Raw genomic sequence first — 14,103 nt, forward strand, 5'->3', positions numbered from 1 at the left:
TAGAAATTTTTTCCTGATTATTTCACATACGTCTTATCACCTAATACCTTTTTCTCGTCAGTATTCTTTTTCTCGCCGATTCTACGGAGAATCCTCATTCCTTACGTCCTCTATCCACATAATTTTCAACATTCTTCTTTAGCACCATCCGTTCTTTTCCGTTCCGGTTTTCAAACAGCCTACGTTCCACTACCATACAGTGATGTGCTCAGATACCTGTTCCTCAAATTACGGCTTATGTGTGATGCCAGCAGACTTCTCTTGGCCAGAAATTGCCTTTTTTGTTACCGCTAGTCGCCTTTAACATCCTCCTTTCTTTGTCCATCATGCGTTATTTTGCTGCCTAGGCAGTAGAATTTTACTTCGTGATCACAAACTTTGAAGTTAAGTTTCACGTTGTTCTTATTTCTGCTACTTCTCATTGCTTTCGTATTTATTCGATTTACTCTCGATCTATACAGGGTGTTACAGAAAGGTACGGCCAAACTTTCAGGAAATATTCCTCACACACAAAGGAAGAAAATATGTTATGTGGACATGTGTCCGGAAACGCTTACTTTCCATGTTAGAGCTCATTTTATTACGTGTCTTCAAATCACATTAATCATAGAATGGAAACACACAGCAACAGAACGTACCAGCGTAACTTCAAACACTTTGTTACAGAAAATGTTCAAAATGTCCTCCGTTAGAGAGGATACATGCATCCACCCTCCGTCGCATGGAATCCCTGATGCGCTGATGCTGCCCTCGAGAATGGCGTATTGTATCACAGCCGTCCACAATACGAGCACGAAGAAGCTCTACATTTGGTACCGGGGTTGCGTAGACAAGAGCTTCCAAATGCCCCCATAAACGAAAGTCAAGAGGGTTGAGATCAGGAGAGTGTGGAGGCCATGGAATTGGTCCGCCTCTACCAATACATCGGTCACCGAATCTGTTGTTGAGAAGCGTACGAACACTTCGACTGAAATGTGCAGGAGCTCCATCGTGCATGAACCACATGTTGTGTCGTACTTGTAAAGGCACATGTTCTAGCAGCACAGGTAGAGTATCCCGTATGAAATCCTGATAACATGCTCCATTGAGGGTAGGTGTACGAAACTAAAATGAGCTCTAACATGGAAATTAAGCGTTTCCGGACACATGCCCACATAACATCTTTTCTTTATTTGTGTGTTAGGAATGTTTCCTGAAAGTTTGGCCGTACATTCTTAACACACTGTATACTGTACCAATTAGACTTCATTCCATTCAAAAGATTCTGGTTCTCCATCATATTCACTGGGAATCAATGACAACTTTTCACCTTGAATTTAATCTCAATTTTAAATTTTCCATTTATTTCTGTCATTGTTCCTTCAATGTATGGATTGAACCCTAGGGTAAAGACATCGACCCTGTCTTGTCCCTTTTTAACATGATCACTTTGTTATTGGTGGCTTTCTCTTATCTGTCCCTCTTCGTTCTTGCATATATTATGTATAATCCATCTTTCCCTATAGCTTACTCCTGCTTTTATAAGGATTTAGAACGTTTTGCACCACATCACATTGTCGAACGCTCTTTTCATGTCTACAAATACTATGTACGTATCTTGATTTTTCTTCAGTCTTGCTTGCATTACCAGCCTCAACGACAGAACGGCCTTTCTGGTGCCATTCCTTTTTTTTAAAAAACCGAACTAATTGTCACCCAACATATCCCCAATTTTCTTTTCCATTCTTCATTCACCACTTTGGATGCATGAACGTTTAAGCTGACTATGCGATAATCCCCGCACTTTTCCGGTCTTGCATCTTGGGAACTCTGGGGATGACGTTTTCCCGGAAGTCTGAAGATATATCGCCTGTCTGATACTTTCATTCTACACACCAACCTGAAGTCATTTTATTGCCGTTACTCCCAGTTATTTTAGAAATTTCGGTGGAATGTTATCCATCCCTTCTGTTTTTTTCTTCTTAAGCTTCCTAAAATTCTTTTAAATTTTGTTCTTAATGCTGGCTCCTCTTTTTCTCGACTCCTAGTCCTTCTTTTATCACATCATTAGCCAATGCCTCCACCACACAAGTCTTCAAAGCAATTTTTCCATCCATCTGCTGTCTCCTCAGCATTTAATAATCAAATTTCTTTTCACTTTTAATGTTACTGCCCTTGCTTTTAATTTCACGGAAGGCTGTTTTGAGTTTTCTATATGCTGAGACACTCATTCCGACAATCATTTCTTTTTAGATTTCTTCACACTTTCGATGTAACCATTTCGCCTTAGCTTCCCTGCACTTCTATTTATTTCATTGGTAAGCGATTTGTATTTTTGTATTCCAGTTTTTGCTGAACACTTTTGGTACATCCTTCTTTCGTCGATCATTTGAAGTGTTTGTTCTGTTACCCATGGTTTCTTCACGTTTACCTTCCCTGTGTCTATTGTTTTCTTTCCAACTTCAGTGGCCGTCTTTAGAGACGTCCATTCATCTTCTGCTGAACTGACCACTGAGCTCTTGTCGCAGTGTCTATAGCATAAGAGAACTTCAAGTGTATCTCATCTTTCCTTGGTACCTCCGTGTCCCAGTTCTTTGTGCACTGATTTTCCTGACCGGCCACGTCAACTGCAATCTACTGTTCATCATTACTAAATTTTGATCTGAGTTTAGATCTGCTTCTGGGTACGCCTTGAAGTCCAGTATCTGGTTTCGTAATCACTGCCTGGCCAGGATGTAATCTAAGTGGTATCTTCCCTTTTGTCCTTGTCTTTTCCAAGTATATCTACGCCTCTTGTGAATCTTGATCAGAGTATTCGCTATTACCAGCTAAAATTTACGGCAGAATTCAATTAGGCTTTCACCCCCATCATTCATAGTACCAAGCCCATGTTCTCCAGTAATCCTTTAGTCTGCCCCTTCCCCTACAACTACATTCCAGTCACCTATGACCATTACATTTTTATCTCCCTTTACGTAATGATTTACCGGTCAGTATCCTCATATACTTTATCTCTTCAACTTGGACTTTCGACGTCTACATTCATACCTGAATTAATTGTCAATATAGGTTTGCTATCTGTACTGATGAGAACAACCCTGTCACAGAGTTGTTCACAATAAATCACTCTTTGACCTACGTTCCTATTCATAACGAAAAATAATCCCGTTTTAATGTGTTCTACTGCCGTTGATTGTAGCCTAAACTCGTCTGACCAGAATTCCTTGTCTTTCTTTTCCACATCATTGACTCTCACTAGATCTAGGCTGCGCCACAGCATTCCCCTTTTCAGATCTGCTATCTCTGCTACCACGTTCCACATTCTACTCCTCTGCTGTGGAACGTTACCCTTTCGTTCATTATTCAATATTTTTCTCATGGTCACCTCTCGTTGGACTGTCACCTTCTGGAGGTCTGAATGGGGCATTAATTTGGAATCTTTTGCGAATAGCGAGATTATGATAAAACTTCTTTCAGTTGCAGGCTACATGTTACCGTGGTTTCTATTTCATCGTCATGCCATTGTTCATTGCTGATTCTTCTGTCTTTCAGGATAGTTACCCATCCCAAGAGCAAGAGCGTGCCCTGAAGCACAGTCCGCTCCTCTGCCCTCTTTGACAAGATGGTTGGCAGGACAAGGTTGACTTCTTATGCAGGAAGTTTTTGGCCGCCATTGCTGATGATTTTTGCAGTGATGTGGTTCGAACCCAAGTTCAAGGATGCTACACCTGGACGAGCTTGATAGCTTCCTTTAAAGTCTTTCTGCAATTTTGCAGCTGCGCTTAGGTTGTAACAAACGCGTTATTACCATGTAAACAGTTCACGTAGCGACCATGGCGAACAACGTGCGTCTACAGTTCTCTGTGTTCTGACTTTGTCAACTCGCGGTAGAGGACTTTATGCTTGACTTCGACACACAGTGCAGTGCAATTATGTTAGAAGTTCACTAAATCCAAACAGTTACCTTTGGGTTTTCTTCGGTAAAGAACACAGTTTAAAATTTCGAATTTGTCAAATGTAACTCATAATAAACGTAAAACATGTTATTAATTTAAATTTATGCGACTTTTACATTCGTAATCATATGACTTTGGTTTACCATCTTAATCTTGGAGTTATTTCGTGTGGGGCCTTCTGCGTTCCACCCACCTAAAGTCTTAAAGTATTCACTACTTATTATGGACGACGGTTGATTGTTTTTAAAACGTCAGTTCTCTGTTCCACTAGCGTACGTCTTCAGTATAAAGATGAAGCCGGTCATGGAGTAAATAAGGAAATTGTAAACAATTGTAAGCAAGCGTGTCAGCGGCCACATCTCTAGAACATAAGCTGTTGCCAGAGTTTAGCTTTCAATGTTCTCCTCAGTATTAGTGAAACGGTTTAGAAAATCTGAAGAGAAGAGTATGTTCATTACATATGTTAAGTATATATAGGGATTTCCAGTAGGAATGTTCAGTATTCAGGTTTATGCCAGGAATGATCAATGGAAGCAAGTAAGTCTAGTGAACAGGGGCACTGAAATGAGTACTTTAATGGCCATGAGAACTTTTTCGTCTTCGATGCTCTGAAAAATATCTCTTCTATAACAAGCTCATTGGTTTCCATATTCTTCGAGGAGGTAACATGAATCACAGACCAGGGAAAACTACAGTAGATATGTGCTCTAAATTGCATAATTTTAAGACATATGAGCCCTTGCTTATCTTCGACTGTGTGAGTCAAATCTCTTATATTCAATAAGTGCTCGTAGCTCTTACGTTATGCCATTTAGAGCCCATGTTTTCCAAACTTTTTGCTTCGAATGATCATTCTTGTCATATACCTGAATACTGGGAATTCCTGTAGGGACACAGTACTTTCTATATTGCTTGTGACAATGAACTGCAAACAAAACAGATGATCTGGCACGTGTCAGTCATGAAATGCATGACAGTGGTTGTTGAGGACTCTTGTCATCACAGACCAAAATGCGGCCACAAAGACGTACTTATTATTCTCATAATCTTTCGCAGGCCTCACCCATGTATGCCGCTAGCTGAAGTGAGTCCTTCTGGAAAAGAGGAGCCAGGTAAGGGTCCTGAGTCATATCGAATACAAGTTGATACTAAAGCTACGGAGACATGAGCAAAGAGTTCTACTTGCCGTGTTCGCTCACTGTAAGAGGCGAATGTCTTCCGCATTGGCTCCATAGTGGATGTGAGTTTACACTGTAAATGTACGAAGAATGAGAGAAGTTTTGGTATTGCTTAAAAATGAATAATAAACAATGCAGTGGATACTAATTTCTTGCAGAGTGAGAGTGCTCCTGCCGCTAAGGGATTGCAGTTGCTCGAGTGTCGTCACCTAATTATAAATACACTCCTGGAAATGGAAAAAAGAACACATTGACACCGGTGTGTCAGACCCACCATACTTGCTCCGGACACTGCGATAGGGCTGTACAAGCAATGATCACACGCCCGGCACAGCGGACACACCAGGAACCGCGGTGTTGGCCGTCGAATGGCGCTAGCTGCGCAGCATTTGTGCACCGCCGCCGTCAGTGTCAGCCAGTTTGCCGTGGCATACGGAGCTCCATCGCAGTCTTTAACACTGGTAGCATGCCACGACAGCGTGGACGTGAACAGTATGTGCAGTTGACGGACTTTGAGCGAGGGGGTATAGTGGGCATGCGGGAGGCCGGGTGGACGTACCGCCGAATTGCTCAACACGTGGGGCGTGAGGTCTCCACAGTACATCGATGTTGTCGCCAGTGGTCGGCGGAAGGTGCACGTGCCCGTCGACCTGGGACCAGACCGCAGCGACGCACGGATGCACGCCAAGACCGTAGGATCCTACGCTGTGCCGTAGGGGACCGCACCGCCACTTCCCAGCAAATTAGGGACACTGTTGCTCCTGGGGTATCGGCGAGGACCATTCGCAACCGTCTCCATGAAGATGGGCTACGGTCCCGCACACCGTTAGGCCGTCTTCCGCTCACGCCCCAATATCGTGCAGCCCGCCTCCAGTGGTGTCGCGACAGGCGTGAATGGAGGGACGAATGGAGACGTGTCGTCTTCAGCGATGAGAGTCGCTTCTGCCTTGGTGCCAATGATGGTCGTATGCGTGTTTGGCGCCGTGGAGGTGAGCGCCACAATCAGGACTGCAGACGACCGAGGCACACAGGGCCAACACCCGGCATCATGGTGTGGGGACCGATCTCCTACACTGGCCGTACAACTCTGAATAGTGCACGGTACATCCAAACCATCATCGAACCCATCGTTCTACCATTCCTAGACCGGCAAGGGAACTTGCTGTTCCAACAGGACAATGCACGTCCGCATGTATCCTGTGCCACCCAACGTGCTCTAGAAGGTGTAAGTCAACTACCCTGGCCAGCAAGATCTCCGGATCTGTCCCCCATTGAGCACGTTTGGGACTGGATGAAGCGTCGTCTCACGCGGTCTGCACGTCCAGCACGAACGCTGGTCCAACTGAGGCGCCAGGTGGAAATGGCATGGCAAGCCGTTCCACAGGACTACATCCAGCATCTCTACGATCGTCTCCATGGGAGAATAGCAGCCTGCATTGCTGCGAAAGGTGGATATACACTGTACTAGTGCCGACATTGTGCATGCTCTGTTGCCTGTGTCTATGTGCCTGTGGTTCTGTCAGTGTGATCATGTGATGTATCTGACCCCAGGAATGTGTCAATAAAGTTTCCCCTTCCTGGGACAATGAATTCACGGTGTTCTTATTTCAATTTCCAGGAGTGTAGAACGTCATCAGCATGCCACAACACATGGAAAAACGTAGTTTGCGGCAGAGAGTACGAGATTAGAGATGTGGTTAACGAAAACAGCTTTTTCCCATTTAAACTGTGGCGTGATACTCACGTTTTCGGTCACGCTGTTAGCTGCCCAGCAGTAGAGGTAGACCTGCCCTCCTGGAATTGGAAGGTAAGAGGCGCACTTCAGCGCTGCACTAATGTCCTCACCCTGTAAATGAAAGGAATACGTGGATCACTAACCCAAATATTTGCTTAAGAAGAGTTTCACGACGCCAAATCGTCCACAATTCTACCCTCTAGTAAGTTTTCTCCAAGGTAACTTCATGGTCTTCGTTTCCACCTCAATCGATGCCTATGTTATGACTCTTTTTAAACCGGATATGTCTAAGACCATCATATTAGTAAAATGGTGTTGATTCATACAAAAAGTAATCAGTAACCACTGTTCCAGCAATTTTCAAATATGGTTCAAATGGCTCTAAGCACTAGGTGACTTAACATCTGAGGTCATCAGTCCCCTAGAACTTCGAACTACTTATACCTAACTAACGTAAGGACGTCACACACATCCATGCCCGAGGCAGGATTCGGACCTGCGACCGTAGCAGCAGCGCGGTTCTGGGCTGAAGCGCCTAGAACCGCTCGGCCACAGCGGCCGGCAGCAATTTTATTATGCTTGTTTTTGTTGTATAAAATATAACTCAAGTTACCACATAACATATTTCCTCGAAATCTGGCTACTTATTAAAGTTAAAAGAATATGTCGCAAAACGCCAACCGATCTCCGAACCACAGTTTGGTAAAATTGTTTAGTCCGTCAGGGGCTACGTCAGTCAGAGAGCTCCTATTAACAGGAACATTTATCAGTTAATATGTATCAATTATTTAAACGATGCCAAAATGTGCCGAAGTACCTATGTCATTGGGTCGGTACCTCTATATTTGCAATCCATAACACGAAAATTGACAGATTTCCTCAACGCATTAATCAAATTGCTGGTCAAGTGAAATTTCCGCTATTTTTTACTCAGCGTGTGTTCACATAAGATCATACAAGGAACAAGAATTTGACATCACGAAACCTAAAGGGATGATAAGACAATACAACATACAAACATTGACATCGTTTATTAGTACATCATACGTTTGGTGAGGCCGTGCTAGTAATGGGTCACCAAATGGATAATACCACATTTGGTTTTAAAGACGATTTACCATTAGTCGTTAGTTCATAGAGTGGTTACACGAACGTGCTTTGACGCTATACACAGCCCCGGACACAATACTTTTCTCAACTGAGCACTGGTTACCCATACTGACATTTTCATTTGCGGATGACGACTTCAGATTGAATAATACCCCACCCCTCCTCCCCTGGTACGATCGCACTTAAATTTCCTGAAAGTCTCGAAACTCTTTGCTGCTGATAGATCTTACAGTTGTGTGACGGGAAGACAAGCGTTGCTGCAACCGTATGGACCCCAGAAATTAAATGCGGTGAGGTCAGGTGTCCCTCGTCTACAAGACCGTTCCGCCTCCGCATCTTACCAGCGTGAAAGTTTTTCTAGATTCGGAGCAAGTCCCAAAAGCCGTTAATGGAGACCAAGATTTCTTACAACTCCGTGCCAAGAGTGCCTACCAGATAATCAACCCCAAGACTCCTCTTCTTCGTTCAACAGTTCAATGATGATGATGTTGGTTTGTAGGGCGCTCAACAATGTGGTTATCAGTGCCCGTACAAATTCCCAATCATTTCACATTCCAGTCTCGCCAATTTACCGAATGATTATGAAATGGTCCGTACAGACGCACAATCCCCGGACGGAGATAATTTCCGACCCGACCGGAAATCGAATCCGGGCCCCCGTGTTCCGGAGGCAGCAGCGCTAACCCAGCTCGTGGTCTCATTTCGTGCACCTTCCTTCATCTGTCGGATGGCTGGTTCCAAAACTTCTTTCCAATGGAAAGTTTAAAAACATAGCTACAGCTTAATGAAAATCCTCTACAGTTGCTTTTTTACGACTTCATTAAGTTTTTACGACTTCATTAAGTTCACACGACAGGTTTCGGCTTATATACTGGGGCATCATAAAGTGTGGTGAAAAGTGTGGTGCAGAAACAGAACATCAAATGAAAACTATTGTGTGAACTTAATTAGGCTCTAAAAAAGCAGCTGAAGCGGATCATCATTAATTGAACAAGAATTGTGGAATCAGATTCATCCTGACGCTGAGAAGCTAATAACAGTTACTTCACCAACTCTTGGGTTTCTCTGAATACCCCAATTGACACCAATTCAATTCACAGAGATATGGGCAATCAAAAAATTTGAAGGCTGAGTGCTACACCGGCACCTTCCACCCTCAGAAAACCGAAAAGAAAGCAGAGCCCAAAGTGGCAACTGCTTTTCAAACAACTTAGAGAGATGCTATCTTCGTGAAAAAATTTTTCACCCAGCACCAAAAGCACTCTTATGGTAAATGCTTTCGTGTTTTTCTTTGTTAAACGTCATACATCTCGACATTGTCCACCTCTATATTTTTTGAGAGTGTCCCGTATCTACCTACACTGTTCCTTTGTACCTCAAGGTGCAGTACTGACAGCATCATCATGGCGTCTGCTAAAGCAGCGCTCGGCTGCAGGACTTGACACGACGCCGGGAAACCCTTGCTGTGATAGGAATCTCAGCTGTATGGCAATCGCCAGGTAAATCGCGTCCAGTGATTTTTCATCGTTTCCCGACGGATCTGTTGCAAATATACTTCTCAGGTCTGCCGCCATATCATATTGTGCAAATATTACAATATTTCATCGATAATAGTGATTATTATCTTCAGGTCGTGGTACTTACTGTTGCCATTGCAAGGCGCGGCTCATAATGTACGGGCGGTGGCGCTGAATTTTATCAGGCCAGAAACAGGCAATAAGCGAACTCGGGAAGACACTAAAGCGGCCCCCCGAAGTTCACAACTTAGGGGATAATAAGGACTCATAAAATAAATGAGGCATAAAGTGTACAAACTCAGTTGCCTAACCTCCGTTTCCTACTTCATAGGACAAAGTGAGAAAAGCTTGGAGACTCGATTCAAAGCGTATATATATGCCATACGTTTGAACACACATCCAAATCGACATCTGCAATGTACACAACTCTCACCTACTGCGTAACACAAAGCACTGAAGCTGAGAAAGGTACTACGATGAATTTGGTCGAAGAGAGTGAAATATATGTACATAAAATCGGATCATCACAAAATCTTTCTCCTATAAAACAAACACTACTCCCTTTGATAATAACAGCATGCAGACACTAACTCAATATGAAACAATGCAAAAAATATAACAACTTGCTTCGTCGTCAATACCTTACACTTCCTTTCACATTTTAATATAATGTCCATTTCTGTAATATTTATTTATGTAAATCCATCCTTGAGGATTTACTTTGTTTTCTGGGTACACCGTGATATTTACATTATGTCACTGTAGTAACATTTTATAACCAACTACCTCGTGTCTTTGTCTTAATAGTAATCACTTGTAATTTCCATTTTAAAATAAACACTATCTCCTCCGACAATAACAATATGTAGGCACTAATCCAACATGAAACAGTGAATAAAATACACTGAAGCTGAAAAAGCATGCGTATACAGAGATATGAAAATAGGCAGAATACGAAGCTGCGGCCGGCAACCCCTGTATGTGCGCAGTCATTACATCGGTTGCTACAACTAGAGCGATGGGACACAGCGTCCCCGAGGTAACGATGAAGTGGGGATTTTCCCGCACGACCATTCCGCGAGCAGATCGTCAATATCAGGAACCATGACTGCAGAGAATCGTTCTACGTGACAGAAGTGCAACCCTTCCGCAGCTTACTGCAGATTTCAAAGCTGGGCCCTCAACAAATTGTCAGCCTGTGAAACATTTAACGAAACTTTGTCCGCATGTAATTTCAAATCCGTAAGCTGTCTTGTATACCTTTGTTGACTGCACGACACGAAGTTTTACGCCTCGCCTGGGTCCGTCGACACTGACATTGGACTGTTGATGACTGGATACATGTTGCCTGGTCAGAACACTCTGGTTTATTATATCTAGCTGATGGGTATGTACGGGTACGGAAATACCCTCATGAATCCGTGGACCCCGCATATCTGCAGGAGACTGCTTAAGCTGGTGGAGGCTCCTTAATGTTGTGGAGCCAGTGCAGTTGGAGTGATACGGGACCACTGATACATCTAGATACGACTCTGAGAGGGGACACTTACGTAAGCAACCTGATCACCTGCATCCATTCATGTCCAGTGTGCATTCCAACGGACTTGAGTAATTCGAGGAGGAGACTGCGACATTCCACACGTCCAGGATTGCTATGGATTGGCTCCAGGAACACTCTTCTGAGTTTAAACACTTCCGCTGGACACCAAACTCCCGAAAACACGAACATTATTGACCATATCTGTTCAGAAGAGATCTCCTCCCACTCCTATTGTTACGGATTTATGGTCAGCCCTGCAGGCTTCGTGGTGTCAGTTCCCTGCAGCACTACTTCAGATATTAGTTGAGTCCATTCCACGCCGTGTTGCGGCACTTCTGCGTGCTCGCGAGGCCCTACACGATATTAGGCAGGTATACCAGTTTTTTAGCTATTCAGTGTATTACAGCTTGGTTAGTCATACGGTTATCTTCAGCTAGCTATTAGTTTTCTGTGTAATGTCCACTGTTCTAATATTTATTTGTATAAATTTGGCCCTCACATGTACTTTGTTCCCTATGTACGCCATAATACTCACATAATGTCACTGCAGTTACATTTTATAGCTAATTTGTCTTAATTCTAACCAGTTATAATGTAATACAAATTGTAAGAAATGAAATGTTTGTAATCTGTAAATTTCTACTGTCACATCAAAGTATATATCAATTTATCCCGGAGAGTGTATAATCTTTGGCATAGACAGGACTGTGCTATCACCATGTCAGTATACGTTCTTTAACGTGGCAAAACTTTCTGGTGTGTTTGAGTGGTGCTTTACATTATGTTTGTACATATATAATGAAATAGTGCTTTCCATATCGTTCGATACTGCACAAGCAAAGCAGCCACCTGTGCAGCGTAATGATTCAAATGGCTCCAGGCGGTATGGGACTTAACATCTGAGGTCATCAGTCCCCTAGAACTTACAACTACTTAAACCTAACTAACCTAAGGACACACACACATCCATGCCCGAGGCTGGATTCGACCGTCAGCGCGGTTCCGGACTGAAGCGCCTAGAACCGCACGACCACAGCGGCCGGCGTAACGAAATGATGCGTGCTACCGACTTAAGTTATTAACACATTTTCACATCATAACTTGTCTACAATCGTTAAAAGGCACAGATGGTGTATCGCAGATTTTCGTTGTAAGGTACTGACACCCAAAGGAACTTTCACTGCAAGGGGGAATAATAATTGAAAAGTTCCGCACACTACAACAAAAATGTCTCTTAATATACACAAGCCTTCTGATTATGAACCTTTCAGTTATAAACAGGTAACAATGGTTTTTATTTGAATAAATAACATTATCAAAAGAGGCCCGTTGGTATTTCTTCTCTGCAAAAATTAACTTGTATTTTGTACATAAAAATTCAGTATTCGACAAATAGGAATATGGCTCTTGTTCAATAATATGTTGGACAAGATTGAGAGCGCAACACAGCAGCGATTCTGCATGACCATTATATTATAAGTCGTTGAGAGGCTCTACGGGTGAGAGGGATCAGATTTCTAAGCACAGAACACGATATTGTCGTAAATCATGAGTCGATAGTTGGTGAGCAGATCTGAAACCTGGTAATGTTCCGGATACGTTCCATCCGTTTCAGGTCAGGCTTGTTTGGTGGCCAAAGGGTCAGTGCGAGTCCACCATCACGCTCCTGTAACACTATTCTGTCCCTGTGACACAGAGGGTTATCGCAAGTGCTATCACTGTTGGGGAAGACATCGAGCATGAAGGGATGCAAGACGTCCTCAAAGATATTCATCTAGTCTCAGCTAACGCGATGCCCTGGATTACTAGCAAATGTTCCAAGGAATCCCAAGTGAATGTACCCCATAAAATAATACCGCTGCCCACTGTCCTGAGTCGGTGGCGCTGAGCATGTTTCAAACAGCCGTTCGCCTGGATGATACCGTACCTGAACGCGACCTCTGACCTGATATAATGAAAATGTGGTTTAAACAGGCGACCAGGTTCCACGGATCCGCGCTACGCACTCAATGAAACCATGCCCACTGTAAATTTAATTCACAGTGTCATTGGGCCGTCACGTAAAGACAGAGGGATCGTGTGCTGCCATGTCGCATGTTCAGCAGCGGCCGTTGAACTGTGTGCTCTGGAACACTCGCGCCTGTATGAGCTTCAAACTCAGCGGTCATATCTGCCACGCAATGGACAAGCCTCTGATATTCCTCTTCTGTGATGAGAGGTGGGGCGTCAACACATTGTTGCCTAGTCTTGGTTTCTCCACACTTGTACTACTTCCCACAGATGCCCACTCCGGTGGACACAAACAGCAGACTAGCTACGCCGTTTCCGAAATGCTCGTTAACATGAACTGGGCCACAAAAATCCGTCTTTTGTCGGATCTGCCTCAGTTAGTGGATTGGATTTTCACATTGGCGGCCCGTATCATCATCTTCCGGTAGCATTCTCGCTTAGCACGCACGGGGTCCCGGGTTCGATTCCCGGCGCGGTCAGGGATTATTCCCTCCCTCGAGATGACTGGGTGTTGTTGTGTCGTCTTCATCATCATTCATCCCCGTTGCCGTCGGAGGAAGGCAATGGCAAACCACCTCCGCTAAGACCTTGCGTAGTCGGCGGAGCGGGTCTCCTCGGAGTATGGGACCTCATCATCATCATCATTGGACAGATTTTCTATTCGTATTTGCTGCGGTTGTCTACTTTCCTTGTCGCTTCACGTGGCAGCAGTGCCAACGGACGGTACTCATTCTCGCTGTGGGCAACGATCACAAGTTTTTATTTTATTTCCTGCTACTAGTCACTTTTAGTTCTTTTATATTTAATTTACCATAAAGCATAAAGTTTCGATCATGTTCTGCCTTTGTTCAGGAGTTTATGCACAGAGAAAGATGTTACTTAGTAAGATTAATAATGTTTTAATAGTAATAATAATAATAATAATAATAATAATAATAATAATAATAGTACCTATAAAGTGTTTTGGTTCATCACCTTAGGGGACTGAAGCAAGTTCTGTACAATTTATTGGGAGAAAACCTGCCTGTCTGATAAATAAAAGGTGGTGTTTATTCCATCAAGCATGGTTTTTCTGTTT

The 14,103-nt window shown here is 43.5% G+C and overlaps 1 protein-coding gene across 1 annotated transcript in view; it reads right to left on the reverse strand.

Moving 5' to 3' along the window:
- LOC126284934 (odorant receptor Or2-like) overlaps window positions 1-14,103 on the reverse strand; it is a 38,333-nt gene that overhangs the window by 11,582 nt on the left and 12,648 nt on the right. Inside the window, exon 3 of the mRNA XM_049984197.1 lies at window positions 6,858-6,959. Within this exon, the coding sequence (XP_049840154.1) occupies window positions 6,858-6,959 (102 nt within the window). The remainder of the gene's footprint in view (window positions 1-6,857; window positions 6,960-14,103) is intronic.

The sequence above is a fragment of the Schistocerca gregaria genome, chromosome 8 (genome assembly GCF_023897955.1).
Source record: "Schistocerca gregaria isolate iqSchGreg1 chromosome 8, iqSchGreg1.2, whole genome shotgun sequence".
NCBI classification, from domain to species: Eukaryota; Metazoa; Arthropoda; class Insecta; order Orthoptera; family Acrididae; genus Schistocerca; species Schistocerca gregaria.